At 40.6% G+C, this 24,825-nt stretch overlaps 1 protein-coding gene across 1 annotated transcript; it reads right to left on the reverse strand.

Annotated features, from left to right (window-relative positions):
* Positions 1-9,981: 9,981 nt before the first annotated feature.
* LOC311126371 (trace amine-associated receptor 13c-like) lies at positions 9,982-24,518 on the reverse strand. The gene is made up of 3 exons (XM_084200378.1): positions 24,112-24,518; positions 15,485-15,838; positions 9,982-14,796 (listed from the first exon to the last, which is right to left on the reverse strand). Exons 2-3 carry the CDS (start codon positions 15,750-15,752, stop codon positions 13,895-13,897), a joined length of 1,170 nt encoding a protein of 389 aa, XP_084056504.1. The 5' UTR covers positions 15,753-15,838; positions 24,112-24,518; the 3' UTR covers positions 9,982-13,894.
* Positions 24,519-24,825: the final 307 nt, after the last annotated feature.

Consider the following 24,825-nt stretch of genomic DNA (forward strand, 5'->3'; position numbering starts at 1 on the left):
CATTTATGCACCTGCAAATTACCACGTGAGATAAATGACACAGTAAACAAGAACTTGCCTCCAAACAAACAGGCCATTTTTTGACTTTGAAGTGAAAAATCTCAATTTCAGTTAGGATTTTTTTAGGGGAGGGGGGGCCTGTGCAGTTGTTAATCAAACAAATACATGTGTGAACACATTTTTCTTTTTTTAAACTTATTTAAAAATTAATGGTGTATCGTTTAAGGGTGTCATTTATATATGACAATATCTGTACTTGTCTACAGTCATCAGGTGTGCTGTAAGTGTGAATCTTTGCCTGCTGTCAGCAGTGGTTCATAGTCACCCCTGCTCCCAGATGGTGTGATTCAGCTCCTTGTGAGCAGTAGCAGCTGTGTGGAGACATGTCTTGACAGCTAACCTCAGGCCCCAGTAATAGCACTGAATGCCTCTAAGTACTTACCTTCTTCGATTTAGGCATCCTCATTCGTTCAGAGAAAACACACTACAGTGAGTCAGTCCACCAACATGTGGATACCAATACACTCTTGCCCAGAATCTGCATGCAAAGCTTGTAAACATCTTTTATTTTTTTTTAGTCATTTTAGCAGACGCTCTTATCCAGAGCGACTTACAGTTATTGAGTGCATACATTTTTTTTTTTTTCATACTGGCACCCCGTGGGAATCGAACCCACAACCCTGGCGTTGCAAACGCCATGCTCTACCAACTGAGCTACATCCCTGCCGGCCAGTCCCTCCCCTACCCTGGACGACACTGTGCCAATTGTGCACCGCCCCATGGGTCTCCCGGTCGCGGCCGGCTACGACAGAGCCTGGATTCGAACCAGGATCTCTAGTGGCACAGCCTTAGACCACTGCGCCACTCGGGAGACATGTTGACCAAACTTAACAGCTGCTCTCTGTTCCTGGAGCATGCAAAAGAAAAATTAACTACCCTAATTTATTTTTGGGTCCTGACTCTTTGACTTTCCCCTGAACGAATTAGAAGACTGCGTCACATAGCCCCATATGTACTACTCGCTGCTGGCAGAATACACTGCCTGTGTGGCTATAATATTCAAATTGCTGGTCTATTTTTGTACTGATGTCCCCTCCCTCCGCTCTCTTGGTCCAGTCCAATGATGGTTCTCTCTTTTCTTTTATAGATGATGAGGTTTACTTAAATGTGATATTTGTGTTTTCTTGATGTGCATTGAACAGCAAAGTCAATAAACCATTGTTTAACTCAAATGGACTCTTATCTAGTTGTTTCAAAAGCTCCACTCATAAGATACATTAGAATTGAGTAGAGCTGAGTCTTTTGGATCGTTGGTCTTTATTAAACTAATCAACCTTGAAGGTTGATCCGATAGTGGATATATGGAGAATACAGTAGAAACTGTAGTCACGTAAGGTGGTATTTTTTATACTGTTTCTCAATGGCTGTGTTTACACAGGCAGCCCAATTCTGATCTTTTCAGAGCTGATCTGATTGGTCAAAAGATTTTGAAAATGTATGATTTCGATATATTCCCTTTAGTAGAATGTACTTACAGTAGTAAACCCAGTGTGCATTGAACATGTACAAATTCAGAATAGGTTGCAATACAATACAGAAGGGTATAATAAGGCTATAGGTATTTTCCTCCCTCCTTCTTCTGCAACACTTCTGGAGATCAGCTACTGTATCCATATCGACTCTGTAGGGTGGAGAGGTATCATCACCATATCAATGGAAGTTTTACATCTACCCTAGCTGATCTTTGGCTCGATGAGAAACATCCAGTTCCCTGGCGTTCAGTGAGAGTCAAGATGCCTTGGCTTTGAGTAGACAGGTAGGTACCAGTGTTGTAACTTTACTGTAGATTCCTAGTGAGAAAGCCCCAGAGATGTATTGTAGGCCTGGGTTTACTCCTGGCCTTCCATACAGAGTTTTTCTCTCATGTTTTACAATTGGGTTGTAAAGTAGGAATAGGTCAGACAGATAGGATGACATAAACAGAGTACCTGAGGCAGGAATGACAGCTGTTATCCTTTCAGGTCACCCACCTCACCTGGTGCTCTGTGAGTGTGCCTCTGTGCTCAGTGTTCAAGAGGGTCAGAACGGTTCTGCTGCTATGCCATGATACAAGGAACCTATGGCATCGTCAAGCAGTTCACAGCATACAGTTGAGCAGATTACACGACCGCGTGTTGGAATGTAGTTTGATTGAAGTGGTTGCTATAGCCTGGTGTCTTATCCCAGATGGCAGTTGTGAATTTTTGATTTAATTCAGGATCCCCATAAACCAGCGGCAATGGCGACAGCTAGTCTTACTGGGGTCCGACACATAACGAAAAAGACATTACAGACAGAAGACTTGGCAATTTATATACATTTAAAAAACATTAACATGTAGACATTCCAGACTTATATATATTAACTACAACTAAAGACAGACTTTAAAAAAAACAAAAAAACAATACAACCAAAGAATAATAATGTGTGTAGAGTGTGAATGCCAGGGGAGACTGTGTCTTGGTCCTTGCAGTCACAGGTGTGAGATTTGAGGGCTGTGCCATCCATACTTCCCTGCCCATTATCAGCTACTCTCTTGATAGAATTACACACAAACACACACACACAACAGCTCTGAATGTATGCAATAAAAGCAACGGACAAGGTTGTAAAATGCTATTGTGGGTCCTGTACTAATATTTAGGTTCTATTTGATCTTTATTTAGCTATGTCCTGTAGATATTTGGGTGTTATATAACAACACAGCTGCTGATAACCCAAGAAAACACACAGTACAGAGCCATGCAGGAAAACCATATGGGACTTCAGCTGCTCTTATCAGCTCAGGAGAGTGTGAAACAAACAGGCTAGTAGAACATGGGAGACAATAGTACTAATGGTGGTCCAGTGGCTGACAGGGTAGACTGCTGTTTCGTTATCAAGTGAGTTCTTCCTTGCTATATCTAAAGTTAACTATGGGGAAAAACAGCCATCTCAGACTTTGACAATCTCTTTATCCATCTATCACGCTCTCTCTTCATCACACTTGCAGTAGGATGGTGGGTCTGTAAAAATCTGGAGCTGTGAGTGGAGGATGTATTATTCTGTGTTTTTATGCTTTTCCAAAGAAGACAACCAGTCTTTCATAGTTATTTCGATACAATTTCCCCCTAGATTATGTGCCGTTATGACTAGGAGGCTGTGTGAATAATCAAGTTGACATGGCGGTTAGCTGGGGGAGGGGAGGTGGAAGGGAGGGGGTGGGAGGCGTAGCCTACCTGGTCTCGCCGAGGACACACTGTCCTGTCCTTGCTCTGCTGTGATCGTATGATGCAGGCATCCTCATATGACATCCATATTGGAAACTCAATTATCCTTCAGGTTGAAATTATACTGCATCTCTATTGTTAATTCCAATCGTTGCCAGGGGACAGAAATGTGTGTCCTTGAGTTTATTGTCTAGCTGATTGTTTGGGATTCACTCTACATTTCTGTCTGAGTTTTGAGTGACACTTGAGTCATTGTTGGAGTGAGGAGGAAAAGTAATAAGTATTAACTATGAATGTAGCTGATTTCAAGGCAAATAATGGGTATGAATGTATTGATCTATTAGTCTGAGAGGAGAGTATGAACTAGAAACTCTTTGCTGACACACACAATAACAAAACATCAAGTCCCTGACCCACTTTTACTATTTGCTGGATAATGGGGAAAAACTGTCTTCAAATTATTTCGATTTTTATATATTGAGCTCCCGAGTGGCGCAGCGGTCTAAGGCACTGCCTCCCAGTGCTAGAGGCGTCATTACAGACCCTGGTTCGATTCCAGGCTGTATCACAATCCGGCCGTGATTGGGAGTCCCATAGGGCGGCGCACAATTGGCCCAGCGTCGTCTGGGTTTGGCCGGTGTAGGCCGTCATTGAAAATAAGAATTTGTTCTTAACTGACTTGCCTAGTTAAATAAAGGTACAAAATATATATACAGTGAGGGAAAAAAGTATTTGATCCCCTGCTGATTTTGTACGTTTGCCCACTGACAAAGACATGATCAGTCTATAATTTTAATGGTAGGTTTATTTGAACAGTGAGAGACAGAATAACAACAAAAAAATCCAGAAAAACGCATGTCAAAAATGTTACAAATTGATTTGCATTTTAATGAGGGAAATAAGTATTTAACCCCATGACTTAGTACTTGGTGGCAAAACCCTTGTTGGCAATCACAGAGGTCAGACGTTTCTTGTAGTTGGCCACCAGGTTTGCACAAATCTCAGGAGGGATTTTTTTCCCCTCCTCTTTGCAGATCTTCTCCAAGTCATTAAGGTTTCGAGGCTGAAGTCTGGCAACTCGAACCTTCAACTCCCTCCACAGATTTTCTATGGGATTAAGGTCTGTAGACTGGCTAGGCCACTCCAGGACCTTAATGTGCTTCTTCTTGAGCCACTCCTTTGTTGCCTTGGCCGTGTGTTTTGGGTCATTGTCATGCTGGAATACCCATCCACGACCCATTTTCAATGCCCTGTCTGAGGGAAGGAGGTTCTCACCCAAGATTTGACGGTACATGGCCCCGTCCATCGTCCTTTTGATGCGGTGAAGTTGTCCTGTCCCCTTAGCAGAAAAACATCCCCAAAGCATAATGTTTCCACCTCCATGTTTGACGGTGGGGATGGTGTTCATGGGGTCATAGGCAGCATTCCTCCTCCTGCAAACACGGCGAGTTGAGTTGATGCCAAAGAGCTCGATTTTGGTCTCATCTGACCACAACACTTTCACCCAGTTCTCCTCTGAATCATTCAGATGTTCATTGGCAAACTTCAGACGGGCCTGTATATGTGCTTTCTTGAGCAGGGGGACCTTGCGGGCGCTGCAGGATTTCAGTCCTTCACGGCGTAGTGTGTTACCAATTGTTTTCTTGGTGACTATGGTCCCAGCTGCCTTGAGATCATTGACAAGATCCTCCCGTGTAGTTCTGGGCTGATTCCTCACCATTCTCATGATTATTGCAACTCCACGAGGTGAGCCCCAGGCCGAGGGAGATTGACAGTTCTTTTGTGTTTCTTCCATTTGCGAAAAATCGCACCAACTGTTGTCACCTTCTCACCAAGCTCCTTGGTGATGGTCTTGTAGCCCATTACAGCCTTGTGTAGGTCTACAATCTTGTCCCTGACATCCTTGGAGAGCTCTTTGGTCTTGGCCATGGTGGAGAGTTTGGAATCTGATTGATTGATTGCTTCTGTGGACAGGTGTCTTTTATACAGGTAACAAGCTGCGATTAGGAGCACTCCCTTTAAGAGTGTGCTCCTAATCTCAGCTCGTTACCTGTATAAAAGACACCTGGGAGCCAGACATTTTTCTGATTGAGAGGGGGTCAAATACTTATTTCCCTCATTAAAATGCAAATCAGTTTATACAATTTTTGACATGCGTTTTTCTGGATTTTGTTGTTGTTATTCTGTCTCTCACTGTTCAAATAAACCTACCATTAAAATTATAGACTGATCATTTCTTTGTCAGTGGGCAAACGTACAAAATCAGCAGGGGATCAAATACTTTTTTCCCTCACTGTATATATATATTTTCAGACTTTGCTACTGTAGACCAATACCATCTTTCCCTTCTGTGTCTTCTATATATGAATGCTATTGGCTACTTTCAGAATTTAAGCAGCAATCAATGCTCATCACTTTTTCTCACTCAAACAATGATTCTTGTGTCAGTAAAAACGAATTGATGGTTCAGAAATATAAAATGGATCACAAACAAAATAAGATAGATAATTAGCTCAAGTGCATATATTTCTGTTCCCTAGCCTCATCATCAATCCACATACAATACGTACATGGAGAAGAATGTCAGCAGGTCATTTTTTCAGAAACATATTTTATGGCATAGCTTTCAGACATCAGTAGCAGAGCAGCATTTTTACCTCAGCATCTTGGTGAAATATTAATGCCCATTGAGGGCATATGAGTTTACACCTCCTGATGTTCTGTTTCTAAACCTTGAGAGAGATGTATTTTACCCCAACAAGACCTGTTTGGTATTGTTTGAGAGTGTTCCCCCTGAGCGATCTCTGACTCTGTTCTCTGTACTCCTGCCAGGGCCAAAAAGAGACCCGGGCCACAAGTGGACATTGTTTATGACCAATTAACAATTCATAAGCACCATAAACATAGAGGGGGAAAACATAGCAGACTTCACGTAACGATGGTAAGGTTCTCAGTGTGCCCTAGAAAATCACCTCGCTGGCGGCCTTGTTTTCAAAGACCTGATTTCCATGTTGTGTTCATATGAGAGTGGAGGGGTGTGTGAGTGGAGCAGAGGTCTGAGATCAAGAGAACAATACTGCCCTGTTGTGACCCAGACTGAGATCACACACCAAGAGCCAGTTAGGTACCTGGAGACAGAGATAGGAACCAGGAACCAATACACTATACTGCTGCGTTAGGACGTATTTATATTGACGGCCATCCATTGTGAGCCAAGTTGTTGTGAGAAGTAGTTACATAAATGAAGTTGAACCATAGGCTTTGATCCCATAGTACACTAATGGACATTGGCTTAAGGAATGTCTGGGGGAAAGTGGCCACTGAGTGAGAGATTAATATTAGAAGGCTTTTCTTTTTGGTTGAGTTGGAGATGTGAATACAACATATAATTTGTTAAGTTGTCGACAAGTTAATAGGCTATTTATTGTTTTTCAAAAGTGATATTGAATTGTGTTTGGTTGTCAATGCAACCCAATATCAACATTTGAAGAAGATGGACCTTCTGCTTGGATAGTTCCATCTGTGCCACTGACTTAGTCTGGCTTTAAGAAGACCTATCTCCTTCAAATGTTGATATTTGGTTGCGTTGACAACCAAACACAATTCAATGTCACTAAATATCATTACATTTGAAATCAGGGGTTGAAACCCTAGGCCTATTGTATTGTCTATTGTTAGTTGAATTCTGGGTTGAATTGAAACAATAGCTGTTGATGACTTTGCAAATGCTATATGAGCCTCAATAGCATCATGGATGTTATATGAGTGGTAAAGTATTTTTTTTGTATATTTTATATATTTTTTATATATATTTTTATATTTTATATATTGTATATTGAATTTGTCTCTGTTAAACCTACCTTTAGGAATGACTTCGATAGCAACATTTAATCTATTTAGTTTTAAAGTGAAGATCTCTCAAGAATCATTCTCATGATAGCATATTGGTAATAGTCAGTGACTAATGTCATGGGCTGGGCTTGGTTAAAACCCTGGATGGGAGACCAAAGGGTTGCTGTAGATAGGTCCATTCTCCAGTAAAGGGTGCTGCCCAGCAAAAAAAATAATCTGATACTGGATTTAAAGTTGAAGATCTGACATTGTTTTAAAGGTGCAAATTCAACATATTTTATACAAGGTTTGTCTATGTTGGAATTTGGTTACCATGATGACATAATCCTGTGGTTGAAATTTCACCCTCAAAACAACCGTTTACGTTGATTACCTTTTTTCAAATCCTATGTATTTTTGACGTAGATTCCACATCACAATGCGTTGACAAATTACATTGAAACAACGTTGATTCAACTAGTTTGTGCCCAGTGGGAAGGCAATGCTTCAGTATTCATAGAATACAGTGATTGTTTAAAGGTTCTCCCTCAAATCCATTGTGCAGTTTTGTATGTTATGCTGAGGGTGGATGAATATTTTTCTTATAGTGAATCGATCTTTGTCTTTATCAATGGAGCCTCTGATTGTTGAATGGTGAATCACCCCATCTTCAGACAGACACTGCCCACCTGTATAGAGAACAAACCCATGACAGCTCTCCAAACTGTGACTGAAGAACACTGGCTGGCTCCATGCACGTGTCGTAAACATCTTCAAATCTCTCTGTGAATAACAAATGCATGAAGGTCTCTCCTTTTGTTTACTGGAAAATGTAAATGTGTTTGTTTAAAGCAAAGCATCTTTCTTTGTGTCATTTTAAAAGTAAATAAAGGAATGAATGGTGATATTTGACAGGGAGGTTGTTTTGTTGAGGTTGTTCCAAGAGCGTTATCAGTAGCTGACACTGTTCTTCCTGTTAATTGTTTGGGTCCTATTTACCTGGGTGGTAGTGAAAGGAGCTTCCCTCAGGCACCTTGCATCAGAGACCTTCGCTCTAGAGAGTAACAGGCGGGATTAATGCCAGCCTGCCTAATCGCCAGAGTTGCTATAAACATGACAATTGCAATGGAGTAATGCACTTTTTAAGCACTTGCTATAGTCAATCTGCTTTTCAACCTTTGTCTTTTGGTAGAAGACAAGCTTAAAATCATATCCAATGCCTAATACAATTTCAAGATGGTCAAACATTTTTTATTTATGTAAGCGTTGTGAATGGGTAAGTTCACTAACCTCAGACTGGCTAGTCACACAGCGAGAGCAAGCAGGCTACATCATCTCTTTTTCCATAAAAGTGTAGCCACCTCACCAAACACAGTGTTGCTAAGATGTCTACAAGGACTCTGTGTTTCTGTCCCTCACCAGCACACCAATATACCATGAAAATGAAAAACATCAAAAGGAACCAAAACATAATAGCTTTTGCTACCAAAGATATAAATATTCCCATGTGTGTATTTCTTTTAAGCCTAAAAGTTGTCTGTGAATCACTTGGCAGGTTAAAAAACATTTAAAGTAGCACCTTGTTTACCATGGAGTTGCTCGTTGTTACTGGAAAAATATACAACCTGTCAAGTTACCCCACGACAGTGCCTCAAATGAAAAATATTACCATAATTGGATTTCTCATCTTTATCCGGCAGCATACTTGGTGCCAACTATTTGAGATTTGCAATTAGGCAGTAGGAACTTTAACCATGAGCTGAGAACACCCTCTCATTAATGACTACCTTTCAGCTGAAAGGGAAAAAATGGTTTAGAGCTGGTTGGGTGGCAGAGATGTCTGCAGGGGCAGTTTAAGGATGCAATTAGCCAGTAGCTGTAGAGCTTTCCTTAACACAAAAAGGAGTTCCTGTTTTCATCTCAACACATAATTAGATGAACCACAGATGGGCTGTCAATGTCCAGAGTTCCTGGGGAAATGAACAGTGCTGTCATTCTGGTGGCCACGGAGTCAAAGCGCTGGGTACATACAGTATGCAAACAGAGACCTACAAACACTGTTGTCAGACTGTTAGTTGTGCCATAATGATACAGCCCAAATTATAGGTCCACTTTTAGATTGTGAAATGAACAACACACAGCAGCATATTCTAATCATGCTTCTCTCTCTCTCTCTTCTCCCTCCTCCCCATCTCTCTCTCTCTCCCAGTAAGCGGTTCTCTTGACAGTCCAGTGTTCTCCTGAGGCTTGCCTTGTGTCACATGACCAGCCATGTGTCAGATCATTTATGTCATGGTAGCGCTGCAGGAGGAATATGCTTTTATCACATCTCTGCCAGCCAGACCTCTGCTCTAACATTACATCAGCCTCTCCCCATCCATTTCCATCTAATGCTTCCTCGCAGCATATCCAGATTTCTCTAATTTTGAGGAGGGAATGTGATATCCAAACAACCCCCGCCAGCACATGGGAGTAAGGAGTAGCTTCCTGATTATATGCACATATACTAGGTCTACCATTTGGTGATCTGTTTTCAGTAAAATAACACATATTCTGGGATGGCATGGTCGTACATAAATAGTGATGGTAGATAAAAATCTATTATATATCTTTTTTTTTGACATATCACTCATAAGGATTTGTGTGAGAGATCACATTGTAGACATTGTCAGAACTCTTGAGGCATCCAGTGGCTTGTTGTCTACAGCTTGCAGGGTGTTCCCTTCTCCACTAACGTTTCTCAAATGGAAGGAAGTTTGATCCTGATGGGGCCACAAAATGGTTGGTTCTAGTGTAGCTTGTGTAACTGCTGAGACGGTGAATTTTAGAGCAGAGGCCTGAAAGACATTTGGTACTGTCTGAACACATTAATCTCATGAGTGAACACCATTCAACTCACAAATGAAGTGTTTCCAAATGCATTTATTACAAAATCTGAGATCATCATATAATGAATAATGCAATACTGATAATGTTCTGTACAGTGTTTAAATATTGACACAGCAATGTTCACATTGGTTTATGTACAAAGTCTCTAAGCTTGTAAAATATTTCAAAACAGATATTTAATTTTTCATGATATATCATCATTGTCATTGTGACAAAATGTACCAAAACAGCTTTTTAGTACAGGTCATATGGAAATTATCTTGATTTCTTTGGGTGATGTTTATTGAAAATGCTACAAAATGTTTATTTGCAGGTTTACTTTAAGTCATGTAATTTTGAGCTAGATATTATTTGAATTTAAATACATTGATTAGCATTTATTCGATCAACATTGTATGAGTGCTGTAAATATCTTAAGCATGTTTTTCCCTGAATAATAATTATTTTATACTCAACATACACTACCAATCAAAAGTTTGGACACACCTACTCATTCAAGGTTTTTTCTTTATTTTTACTATTTTCTACATTGTAGAATAATAGTGAAGACATCAAAACTATGAAATAACACATCAATCATGTAGTAACCAAAAAAGTGTTAAACAAACCAAATATTTTATATTTGAGATTCTTCAAATAGCCAACCTTTGCCTTTATGACAGCTTTGCACATTCTTGGCATTCTCTCAACCAGCTTCATGAGGTAGTCACCTGGAATGCATTTCAATTAACAGTTGTTCCTTCTTAAAAGTTATTTTGAGGAATTTCTTTCCTTCTTAATGCATTTGAGTCAATCAGTTGTGTTGTGACAAGGTAGGGGGGGTATACAGAAGATAGCCCTATTTGGTAAATTATGGCAAGGACAGCTCAAATAAGCAAAGAGAAACGACAGTCCATCATTACTTTAAGACATGAAGGTCAGTAAATACGGAACATTTCAAGAACTTTGAAAGCTTCTTCAAGTGCAGTCGCAAAAACCATCAAGCACTATGATGAAACTGGCTCTCATGAGGACCGCAACAGGAATTGAAGACCCAGAGTTACCTCTGCTGCAGAAGATAAGTTCATTAGAGTTACCAGCCTCAGACATTGCAGCCCAAATAAATACTTCACAGAGTTCAAGTCACAGACACATCTCAACATCAACTGTTCAGAGGGAACTGTGTGAATCAGGCCTCCATGGTCGAATTGCTGCAAAGAAACCACTACTAAAGGACACCAATAAGAAGAAGACACCAGTGGAAATTTGTCCTTTGGTCTGGAGTCCAAATTGGAGATTTTTGGTTCCAACTGCCGTGTCTTTGTGAGACGCGATGTGGGTGAACGGATGATCTCCGCATGTGTATTTCCCACCGTAAAGCAGGAGGTGTTATGGTGCTTTCTGGTGACACTGTCTGTGATTTATTTAGAATTCAAGGCACACTTAACCAGCATGGCTACCACAGCATTTGCAGTGATACGCCATCTCATCTGGTTTGCGCTTAGTGGGACTCTCATTTGTTTTTCAACAGGACAATGACCCAACACACCTCCATGCTGTGTAAGGGCTATTTTACCAAGAAGGAGAGTGATGGAGTGCTGCATCAGATGACCTGGCCTCCACAATCCCCCGACCTCAACCCAATTGAGATGGTTTGGGATGAGTTGGACGGCAGAGTGAAGGAAAAGCAACCAGCAAGTGCTCAGCATATGTGGGAACTCCTTCAAGACTGTTGGAAAAGCATTCCAAGTGAAGCTGGTTGAGAGAATGCCAAGAATGTGCAAAGCTGTCATAAAGGCTACGGTTGGCTATTTGAAGAATCTCAAATATATTTTGATTTGTTTAACACTTTTTTGGTTACTACATGATTCCATATGTGTTATGTCATAGTTTGATGTCTTCACTATTATTCTACATAAAAATTAAGAAAAACCCTTGAATGAGTGTGTGTCCAAACTTTTGACTGGTACTGTATAATGTTCAGAGAACATTCAGAGATGAATGAAGCACCTTTAATAGGATAAATATCAACTTTACAGCTGCTAAACAGAACAGATTAAAGAGATGATTTGGTCTTTGTGGGTCATTCACACTCAAAACATAAGATAAGGCATTTATAAATTGTTCATTTATGTTTCGTATACATTTTTGCTTGTTGTACCATTCATTTTTCCTTGTGTAGACTGGCATCCATGAGAAGAATAAGGTAATTTCCATGTAAAAGGACCCATGAACACCAACATGTAAAGTTCATAGGAGCATGTCAAATTGGGTGTCAAATGAAAGCGAAGTCTATCTTTTTTTTCAACCATTTTCCATCCTAGAAATGAGGAATAAGCAAGTGCTTTGATTTTCTGGAAAAGGAGGCTTAGAAAACATCTACCAGAAAAAGTCTTAAAAGGTATTAGAAATACATCAAAACACAATAATGTTGAAGTAAAGACCCCTGCCAACTAATATCAATACTTAAATTTCGTTTTGGAGAAATGTTTCTGCCTTCTGTAAGTTTAAGAAACATTACCTTGTGCCTTGAAATAGTAGTCACAAACCACAGTTGGGTTCACAAGTTTGGACAGCACAGTTCCGTACAGTAAAGAAAAGTAGAGTATAGTTCAGTACAGTACTGCACAGTAGAGTAGAGTTTAGTACAGTACAGAGTAGAGCACACTAAAGATGAGTACACTATATTGTACTGTACTGTACAGACCACTACTGTACTGATTTCTACTCTACTGAACTCTATTGTTCTGTACTCTACTGTGCTGTACTTTGATGTCTAAACTTGTGAAACAAAGGCATCTATGATTGGTTCAGATTTGGTCTGGTCCAGACCAACCAAATTTGGTCTTGTTTGGGGGCAGAGCTCATTAAAATAATAGCCAGTGTGTAGAATAATTCCCAAATATGCAAAAGAGGATATTGCATATTTATACCTTTGTGTACCTATTTAGAATACACCACCATGAGGAGAATGACATTCATATTCATATCCATAATTATGCATTTCTGTGTAGTACAGATCAGGGACCCATGATGAAATTCTGTTACCGCAATTCCGTTACCAGGTATAAATCCACTTCACTTACTGTAGTTCAATAACCAAAATAGATTTTTTCAAAGTCAATGTGTCATATCATAGCTGACATTCAATATTTTCTGCAAACATTGTTGAATCTTAATTTGGAACAGATATTTAACAGAGTTTTTGGAAAACGTGGACACATAAAAAAGTGAGGGAGATTTTACTGAATTCTGTTTCCAAATTTGCATCTGCACAGTTCTTCCAGTAAATGTGTTTTTTGTCCTTGTGCATTGTATGGTTGCTTAAACTTCTAAATCAATGTTTTTTTGTTTGGCATACATTTTAAGTGAAAAGAGTCTCAGTGCAATTCCGTTACCCACAACTATACAAAACATCAACATGTTTCTCTCTTCATTTAGATTCAAAACATTCTTACAATTCATTCACTCACATTTGATTAGGCCATCCTCATGAATATAATGTTATTATAGCAAAAATAAAAGCTATTATTGAGAAAGTTGTGCAAAATTAACATGTTTCTGGACAGTCACAAAACATGTCGCAAAACAAATGAAAACCATACATTACTTACATCTCTATGATAAAGTGCATGTTATTAAGATATTCCCAAAAGAAATCTCACCTAGTCCAATGAGAAGGCTTGAATCATATGATTTAAATGATGCTGGGAATAGCTGGCAACTACTAGATACCGCATAGGTTTACTACAGTTATGTTTCATTATTTAGACACAGTGAAAAAAATGGAAACAATTCCTTTTCCAGAATTGTGTCTTTTTATTTTTATTTTTTTTAAAACCTGAAGTTAAATGCCGATTAGATCCCTCTCTCCATAGTAAAGTTAAAGAAAAGGGCACTGGTTGTCTTTTCAAAATAGTTTCAAGGAGGTGGGGTTGGGAGTGTAGTCACAAGGTGTGTGGGGGGGGTGTAGCTCCACCTTTCTCCCCGTGGGAAGGTGAGTGCTCCCTCTGAAACAGCAGAGTCACTCCCTTCCTGAAGCGCTGGTCTCTCACGCTGTATATTATCACATTACAGCAGCTGTTCCCAGTCAGGATCCAGAAGGCTACGAAGGAGAAGTTGCACCAGGTGTAGCCCACCACGTTGCCCAGCACAAACACAGCGATGGGGGTGAAGGAAGCCGTGAAGGCAAACGTCAGAATGCTGATCGTCTTGGCAGCCTTGATGTCAGAGAAGGAGGGTCTGTGTTGGCAGCCGCCTCCCCCTCCCTCGACCCCCACATTCCCCTCTGACATGAGCTTACGTTTGCGTGTGTAGCGGCGGATGCTGGTGAAGGACAGGATGTTGAATAACAGGGTGCCGCCCAGAAGCGTGAAGTCAAAGACGGGGAACAGCAGGAGGATGCTGGCGTCAGAGGGCAGCGTGATTCCATCCCACAGGGGGACGTAGTTACACATCCGGCTGCACTCACTGTACTCCAGTGTGAAGTTGTTGCTGAGGATGAGGGGGGCCAGGGCCAGGAGGAAGCTGCCTGCCCAGGAGAAGAGCATGAGAAACAGGGTGCGTCTCCGTGTCACCAGGTGGTCCTTGTGGAGGGGCCATAAGATGGCCACACAGCGCTCTACCGTCATCAGGAAAATAGTACTGATGGAGACAAACGTACAGCCAGCGAAGACTGGACCAATCAGCATGCAGGGCTGCCAGGGGCCCACCAGACCCCCCATGGAGGGGTCAGTGGCCCCCTGGTACCAGACAGGAGGGGAGCTGGTCACCATCAGAGAGATCTCAGTGTAGACAGAGAAAGGAACCACCAGTACTCCAACCATCATGTCCGCTATGGCCAGAGAGACTGTCAGGAGAGAAAGGTCATGCAAAATTATATTCACAGTTCACACTCAACCACGTACAGTACAAATCCCTGTGTCCTTAAAGCTGATTTTACATTCAATTCCATGGGGAAAAAATCTACAGTACTGCGTGGAAATGGTTTTGCGGTTCTTGAGGCAATGCACAAAATAATCCTTGATTGTGACTGAACAGCATTGAAGATTGATTTAGTTATCTGCTAAACAACAAGCACCGATCGTCTTCCTGCCAATATAACCAATAAAGGGTGGCAGGTAGCCCAGCGGTTAAGCGCATTGGGCCAGTAACCGAAAGGTCTCTGGTTTGAATCCCCGAGCTGACTAGGTTAAACATCTGTCGATGTGCCCTTGAGCAAGGTATTTAACCTGTAAGTCGCTCTGGATAAGAGTTTGTTAAATTACTAAAAAGTGAAATGCAAGCAATATAAACAAACTCTAGAAACAGAACATTTAATGAATTAACCTGAAACCTGTTGGAATATAAATATATAAATAAGTATTTCACCTTTCAGTGTCAAGAACACCAAAGGTTGTTCTTCCATGTCAGTGAATCTATTGCACACGTGTAAACATAAGCAATTTACATGTGACTACCATTCTCCCCTATCCAAATCAACAGCATTTCTAGACAGTAAATGAGCTCATTCTGAATCAGTTTGTTTGTTTGTTTACCTTTGAGGTATCCCTGTGGTGTGCGGACCTGTCTTGTCTGCATGAAGACGGTTAGCGTGACCACGTTGCCCACCACTATGGCGAAGGCCAGACTGACCATGAACACAACGGCCAGGGTACGGTTCAGCAGGCCACAGCAGCAGAAGGTGCAGAAGGGGGCCAAAGACTGGCCTGATCCCGGCCTAACCAGGGCTGCTGCTGTCAGGTTGGGGCACACAATCGCCTGTGTGCCCCATGGAACACTCAGGTTGGCCAGGAGGTCAGTCATGGTAGTCCGGACAAGGCCCAGGACAAACCTCACTACTAGGAGGACTTTGTGCTCCTGGTGCCCATGTGCTGGACTGAGAGATGCTCCTGGAGAGACAAGCAGGAACATTATAACCAAGGTAAACCATCAAACCTGTCCAAAGGAAAACTACAAACACTGCTATGTAACACATCATACAGAGTTGATTTGCATGATAACACTCACATCACCTGCTGTGCTATCTAGCTATATGTTTCCTAAAATGACCTACAGGTAACTGCCAAAATAAAGGAAACACTTGAGTAAATGAGGGAAACAAAGTTTATTGAAAGCAGGTGCTTCCACACAGGTGTGTGTGTGTGTGTCAGTCACCAGATGTCAACCAAATTAAACACTTATGGGAGATTCTGGAGCAGCGCCTGAGACAGCGTTTTCCCCCACCATCAACAAAACACCAAATTATGGACTTTCTTGTGGAAGACTGGTGTCACATCCTTCCAATAAAGTTACAGACACTTGTAGAATCTATAACAAGGCACATTGAAGCTGTTCTGGTGGCTCGTGGTGGCCCTATTAAGACATTAAGACTTTATGTTAGTGTTTCCTTTATTTTGGCAGTTACCTATACAGTATGTTCTGCAGATGGGCACTGCTAATGACACCTCACAAATATCCATCAACAGACAAACTCTATTATTATACAACAATAAAGAAAATTGCTTGCTATTGAGGTATTGAATATACTGCAAAATGGGCAATCATGACGTATTCAAAGGAAATTACATGTACTGTATGCTTCCCAAATCATTGTAAGTACACTGTGTACCCCACAGCTATATGTATGGTGTTTATTTTTTATAGTACTTCTGATATTAAATCAATGCATTGTTGGGAAAGAGCAAGCAAGTAAGGCATTTCACTGTACTTGTGTACATGACAATCAAAACTTGGTGTTGCACTGTACTGTACATTTGTCATAAGCACATCATATTATTTTCAAAGGTTTTTTTATTCGGCATTTTTTATGATTATACAGATAACACAGACAGAACAGGTAGAGGACAAAACACACAGATCTCCTACCAAATCAAACCCACCCCAACCCTCCCATGCTCTAACAGAGCCCCACCCCAAAACCAGACTTAAAGCAGGAATGATATACAATGAGTAATATAATAAAATAGTTTTTTTTTTAAATACAAAGATATTGTAAAAAAAATAAGTAAAAAAAATAGAAAAATAATTATACAAATTCGAATTTGGGTTGGTTTATGGAGTTGTGAAATTGTCTTCTACAAAGAATAGGAAAGGTTGCCAGATATTATACAATGTAATTGCAGATCCCCTAACGGAGTGGCACATCATATTCTATGCACATCACACTGCTTGATTTGGGGACTTGTGAGATCCATTGTTTTGTTTCACTGTCATTTACAGTCAGGTCCAAAATTATTGGCACCCTTGATAAAGGGTCTGCTAAATGGCATATTATATTATTATAAAGATGAGCAAAAAATACTGTATAAAATAACAGCCTGGCCTCAAAGACTAGACGTAACATAGTAAAGGTACATTTGTTACACTCAAATTAGTACAGTATGATATGTTAGCGCAGTTTCTCTGGACCCCCCAGCAAAGTATAGACTACCAATTACTGTTCATGGTTCTGAAATTGTGACATCTACACGGCTGCCTAATCGATAGGCTAACAGATTATATGGTGTTAGTGCTTGTAGTAGCCTATAGCTTTGCTTTAATGGATACATGTTTATTTTTATTTGGTCCTCATTTTCTCATGTTAAGCCTAACCTATATGTTTCGTGAAGCTATAGGCCTACGGTGTCGCAATGATGCTATTTAGAATGCTGGCTGGCGCCAATAATGTATTGACTTGTTCAGTAATTAAAGTGGGAAATTCAACATTTCAGATTGTAAGATTCATTTTTGATGCAACAGCATACTAAATCAGTACCCAATAGATTTTTTAGAATATACAACTGTCCTATAGCCTATCTTAGCCGTCCTTGCACTCTCTCACAGCTTGGACAGAAAGTTTGTGCTGCATAAAACCAGTCTATTAATGCCAAATAATACAATCAGTCCACCGTCAAAACAATAGCTTACTAGGGATTGTTTCATTATGCAGACAATGCAGTCTAGCCTACTAGCCTATCTATAGCTATGAACAGTATTTAGCTGGTAGCTATTTTATATTACACATTGGAACTCGGGGCTATCAGTCTCATCACTAATAGGCTTTTACCGGGGCGGAGGGTTGCTCTCATGAGCGCCGCTGGGTCTCTGACAGTCATCAGCTTGGTTTTCTGGGAGAGGAGGAGGGCCGGCACTCTCGAGAGGAACTGTCACTATTCAAGGGGATGAAGAAGAGGAGAAGCAAGCTCACGGTCATTGCCTGGCCCAGGCAGTGGGGTCTCTAGTGCTAGCTACTGCATAACTAGGCATACTAGCTTCCACCTGCGATGGTGTTTTGTCAGACGAGGACGAGGTGGTAGCTTTGCTTTGCTGATGTGGTTATCTTCTGTAATTTGGCACGAGCTTGATCAGATAAAGCTTTTTGGTGGAGTTTTTGTGCACCACTTTGTCTTGCCTTTTGTTTATCCATCTTGAACAACTCACTCACTCTCCATCCGAGTCCGACCTGTATCACCTAACTTTTTTGATCTTGATAGCCGAGGCAGGTTGCCACCGGCGTCGCTGAGAAATGGGCTAATTAGATGCATGAAAACTATGTTTGCTGTCTGACTCAGCTACTACCCATGTTGATTGGACAACACAAACACTTTGCTTGCTACATGTGAAAATGAAAAAGGACGGTTACTTAAAAAATGTATTATTAAAACTTTGCAACTACTTACTACTTTTTAGCTTCTTTGCAACTACTTCCCTAACCCTAACCTTAACCCTAACCCTAACCCTAACCCTAACCCTAACCCTAACCTTAACCCTAACCCTAACCTTAACCCTAACCCCTAGCCCAGTGGTTCTCAAACTTTTTGGGGCCGTGGACACTTTTGTGATAGCAAATTCATCAGTGACCCCCTCATAATCAGAACACAACTCGAGTGAGATAGAAAATACCATACAAGGAGTTTTACCATGACTTCTTGTGCAAGGCCGGACAAACCAAGTCTCAGGCCCTGGGAAGGAACATATTAAAGGTCCAACTCTTGGCAATGGAGAGAAAAAAATTATGTTTTCAAGCTAATTTCCTGCAATTCTACACATTTTGTCACATGGCAGACAAATGTTTTGTTGTTGTAGCTATAAATCTAATATCCTGTTGTTCTACACATGTCATGTGGCAGAGAGAAAACCTGGCAGTTTTAAAAGACTGTCACCTCTCATTGAAGCCATGGAAGTTCAAGGCCGACCTCGCTACTGCAGGCATTGTTAGCAGAAAACAGGATCCCCCATTATAGTGAATGAATCATTGTGTAAATAAAAACATGGTACCAATAATTGCTTCTAATACACCAGATGTATGCCCTTGAACCGATTATGTTTAAATCACATTTAAAAAGCATTTTTGAAACGGTCTGTTTGAGATACAAGTTTGAGGTAGCTTTTTTAAGTGTTTTTTCTCCAATTTATGCTTTGGCCACAAATACGAGTATAGGATGAGAGTCAACATTATTTGGGTAGGAGTTACCAGAACATTAATTTTATACAGTTAGATTTTCACTGGACAATTACTTTAAATTACAGTGCATTTATGTTTAAAAAAATGATACATGAAGTATTGAGTTGAAAAATGTATAATTGGTGGAGTACTGTGGATACCAATATCCCTGTGAGCCTCCCAGGCCCATGTTGCCCAGGGTTTAACCCAAATATATCTGAATTCTAGTCTATGGACACAATAAGCAAAAATGTGTGAGATGTTTGAAATGATTCCCTTTGTTTTGGGCAATGATAATTAGTGCTGTAAATGCAGGATAATTGTGAGTTGTTTTCACTCACTCAGATTCACAATGTTCTTTAACACATTTCCACATTCTTTATTTAGTTTTCTTGCTTTCTGCTCACTGCAGTCAGTATAACAATTCATGATTTTGTTGCGCTGTTCTGTCAGTGTTCCCTCCAATTGCCTTTTTCTTACTAGATGTCTGTCTCTCTTGATATCTTCATGCACACCAGCCAAGGGGATATTGTGTAGGAGATTGAAAGGCAAAGGTATGTAGTTGTCAGCTGAAACCAAAATGTGGTTCTGAACATTGAGTACTCTTGGACTATTCGTTTCGAAGACAAGCATAAAAATGTTACGCAAAATTATTGGCACCCCTGTTTTCAATAATCTAGCATCCTCCCCTTGCGAGGATAACAACACAACCTTTTTCAAAAATGTTTTATGATGATTGGAGAACACATTGGGAGGGATCTTATACCATTCCTCCATACAGAATATTTCCAGATCCTTGATATCCTTTGTCTGCTCTTATGGACTGCCCTCTTCAATTCAAACCACAGGTTTTGAATAGAGATCAAGTCCGGTGACGGCCATTTCAAAATGTTGATATTGTGATCAATATAACAATTTCTTTGTGGATTTTGATGTGTGCTTAGGGTTATTGTCTTGCTGAAAGATCCACTTGCGGCCAAGTTTCATATGCATAAGTACTTCATACCTACTGTAAAATATGGTGGTGGATCTTTTAAGTTATGGGGCTATTTTGCTTCCACTGGTCCTGGGGCCCTTGTTAAGGTCAACGTTATAATGAACCTTACCAAATACCAGGACATTTTAGCCAAAAACCTGGTTGCCTTTGAAACTTGGCCGCAAGTGGATCTTCCAGCAAAACAATAACCCCAAGCATACATCAAAATCTACAAGAAAATGGTTCACTGACCACAAAATCATCATTTTGCAATGGCAATCTCAGTGTCCAGACTTGAACCCCATTGAAAACCTGTGGTTTGAATTGAAGAGGTCAATCCATAAGCACAGACAAAGGATATCAGGGATCTGGAAAGATTTTGTATGGAGGAATGGTCTAAGATCCCTCCCAATGTGTTCTCCAATCTAATACAACATTTTAGAAAAAAAGCTCAGTCGTTATACCTGTATTGAAAACAGGGATGCCAATAATTTTGATTTCTATCTTTTTGAGATTTGTTTTATTACTTATTAAACAAAATATCTTTCTCTGAGCAATTGTATTAGTATAAAATAATTTCCCATTTTTTTTTGCATACAATATAGCTAATTATTTATTTTCAACCAAGACTCAAGGATAGACATAACATAGTCAATATAAATCTGTCTCCCTCCATTTAGTATGATATGTTATGTTTCATATGGTGTGTGTTCATTTGTAGATGTCCATCATCCATTCCGTATGATATGTTGCGAATTACAATTTTATTGGTCGCGTACACATATTTTGCAGATGTTATCACAGGTGCGGGGAAATGCTTATTCTTCTAGCTCCAACAGTACAGTAATACCTAACAATACAAAACAATATACACAACATTCAGCCAACTTGACACAACTGTGGGAAGCACTGGAGTCAACATGGTCCAGCATCCCTGTGGAACGCTTTCGACACCTTGTAGAGTCCATTGGGCTGTTCTGAGGGCAAAAGGGGGTGTGGGAGGGGGTGCAACTCAATATTAGGAAGGTGTTCCTAATGTTTGGTATACATATATATACAGCTCCTCAGGCAGCAGCACTCCCACTTCATCTTACGTTAGGGACAAAGATCAAGGGTTCTCCAGGGACTGACAGTCTTCTTCAAGCAAATTTTCATCCAGTTTATTAACGTTGAGGATGAGTGCCATGGGATCTATCAGTATGGCCCAGCAGGACATGCCACAACAGGCCTAAGTGACATGCCTCACATGTTTAAGATAATGCACACAACATAATGGAGCCCTTAACCTTCAAGTCACATACAAAGGTTTTTTTCTCTACCATGCAATCTTCGAACACAGACGTATGTGTGTGTGCAACAGGTTGAATGAAGCTAATGAATCCAACATGGACAGAGAGGCTGCATTGTTTTGTTCATTATGAATCATGCCTATAGACTAATCACCATGACTAAATAACTCAACTAAGAGCAGCAATTGACTCCACGGGTCATAATGGGAGGTGGTAGCTCAACTCGCAATATTTAATGCTCTTATATAATGACACATAACCTGTGGTGTAAAGTACTTAACTAAAAATACTTTAAAGTACTACCTAAGTCGTTTTTGGGGGTATCTGTACTTTACTTTACTATTGATATTTTTGACTACTTTTACTTCACTACATTCCTAAAAAAATACTTTTTACTCCATACATTTTCCCTGACTCCCAAAAGTACTCATTACATTCCGAATGCTTAGCAAGACAGGAAAATTGTCAAATTCACACACTTATCAAGAGAACATGCCTGGTCATCTCTACTGCCTCTGATCTGGCGGACTCAAACACAAATGCTTTGTTTTTAAATGATGTCCGAGTGTTGGAGTGTGCCCCTGGCTATGTGTAAAAAAATACATTGTAAAAATTGTGCCGTCTGGTTTGCTTAATATAAGGAATGTGAAAGGATTTATACTTTTACTTCTGATACTTAAGTATATTTTAACAATTACATTCACTTTTGATATTTAAAACCAAATACTTTTAGACTTTTACTCAAGTAGTATTTTGTTGGGTGACTTTCCCTTTTACTTGAGTCATTTTCTATTAAGATATTTTTACTTTTACGCAAGTTTGACAATTGGGTACTTTTTCTACCACTGCACATAACTGAGATTCATAGCTGGTAAAATCCCTGAGTGGTCAAATAAAAACGGTGGGGATAGAGAAAATCTGATTATAGTTATTATTAGAAATTAAACTGAGCCTTACACTGAGCATTCCATCTCAATTATATGAGGATTAAGCACGACAAAGAAATCAAAATGCTGAACAAAAGAAAAAAAAACATTACAGACTTTTCTTTTGAGCTTTGGGGAGGTACAAGATCTGTACCCTTGTTAACAGTCTTTGGTTGTAACTAAAGTGGAGATGACAGGCAGAAATGTCCCCTGTGTGCCCATAACAACACCTGAGGCTGTGGGGGACAGGACACTGTAACAACAAATACACAACTGATCCTCACAGCAAGACATGACTTCATCCACACAATCTTTTAGTTTTACCACACAATTAATCTCACAACCTCCAAACCATTGCAAATGATAAAGGAGATGCAAGTGTGTGTGCATTAGCAGTATAGCAATAGACTAACAAATGCCTTGCCCTTGATACAAATTAAAATTGATACACAGGCGTCTGTGCAAAGTCAAATGTCTAAGTGGTAGGCAGAAGTGTGTGGTGAACCTTTGGGGAGCAGTGGTAGCGGGGCTCATGAGGTTTGTGTTTGTCATGCATGCAGTGGATGTATGTTTGTCTGTGTGAGGAGAGCTGTGGCGGTCTCCTTGGGTGAGAGGCGTGGGGAAGACTGCTAGATTAGGGGCTAGGTCAGGGCTCCCTCCCTGGAGCAGGAAACGCTCATCTGGAATAATGGGCTGGCCATCTCTACTCTATGTCCCCCCAAGCCAGGGCTGTCTTCACTGTCACGGCCTAGCTGTACATGAACACAGCAGTGACTCCTTCATCTCTCTCTCACACTCCCTCTCCTCCTTTCTTCACTTCTCCAGTCCACTCAGTCTCTGACTTCTCCTCATACTGCATCTCTCTTCCCACCTTTCCATTTTCACACCTTCTCTCATCTACCTCTTACTTTCTCAATCAATCCATTTTATTTTGCTGTTGCAGGATGTGTGAAGAGCACTGTGAAGAGCACTGTGAAGAGCACTGTGAAGGGCACTGTGAAGCGCACTGTGAAGAGCACTGTGAAGAGCACTGTGAAGAGCGCTTTATTCCTTAATCTGTCTAGCTATCCGTTGATCTACAGCTATTCCATCAATCCACCCCTCGCTTGCTCTGCTGATCTTTGTTGTGTTTGTTAAAAAAGTAGTCTCATTGCTCTACTCCCTGTCAATATACTGTAGTCTCAATCACACTCATCTAATGAACAGGCCCCCAACCCAGAGCACATCACTCCATCCACAGCTCTAGGGAGAGCCAGCAGCACAGGATTTACTGAGCACAAGCAACACATATTGTGAGTGTGACTGTATCTGTGTGTACGGTATGAGAGAGGGGAAAGAAGAGTGATAGCGAGACACAGTACGTCATTGTTTGCATGCATGAAATATCCATAACTCAGCACCTGGTAGATATTCAGTTTTCCCAATTATAAACAGATAGAAATGCCATGCATCACAAGTAATTAATTTCAATAAAAAGGTGTACCTCAAATCTAGGAAACCAAACACTATAATTTCAGTACAACATGCAGTTGAGTCAAGAGAATCTCACCTGCATTGTCACTGCACTTGTTAAAGGTCCACTTTTAGTGCCTGCAATATTGTGAAGAAGTATATGGTCCAATGGTCATTAATGTCCTTTTATGAGTAAATCCTGAAAGGAGACAAGTGGAGGAAACAGCAAATGTATAGTCCTGGTATCACACTGCCGCCATAGACACAACAGAATTCGTACACCTACAGCAGACAGAGAAGCACTGCGCCACTATACTGTCTTGCACTCTTTATTTACTTAATTAACTGCCTCTGTGCTTCAGCCTTCTCTTTCTCGGTCTGTCTCTCTTGTAACCTCTTTTGCGCCCTCTCTCTCACTATATCCCTCTCTCTCCCTCTCTAGTAGTCTCGGAGTCACTCTCACATGAGCACGCTCTCTTGCTCTTCCACAATTACAGCTGCAAGCTACAGTCCACACACAGCAGCTTCTCTCTCCCAGTCTCTTTCCCCCCACTCTCCCTCCCACGTCCCCTCCCCCTTCTGTCTCTCACCATTCCAAGCGACTTATACACTGCTCAAAAAAATTAAGGGAACACTTAAACAACACAATGTAACTCCAAGTCAATCACACTTCTGTGAAATCAAACTGTCCACTTAGGAAGCAACACTGATTGACAATACATTTCACATGCTGTTGTGCAAATGGAATAGACAACAGGTGGAGATTATAGGCAATTAGCAAGACACCCCCAATAAAGGACTGGTTTTGCAG

This window comes from Coregonus lavaretus, assembly GCF_964263955.1.
Source record: "Coregonus lavaretus genome assembly, contig: HAP1_SCAFFOLD_172, whole genome shotgun sequence".
Classification (NCBI taxonomy): Eukaryota; Metazoa; Chordata; class Actinopteri; order Salmoniformes; family Salmonidae; genus Coregonus; species Coregonus lavaretus.

Bases quoted from the DNA above. Each gene is read 5' to 3' on its own strand.
- LOC311126371 (XM_084200378.1), bottom strand. From the start codon at position 15,752: ATGACTGACCTCCTGGCCAACCTGAGTGTTCCATGGGGCACACAGGCG. The intron at 14,797-15,484 runs GTAAACAAACAA...CTCTCCTGACAG, and splicing joins ACCACAGGGATACCTCAAAG to TCTCTCTGGCCATAGCGGAC.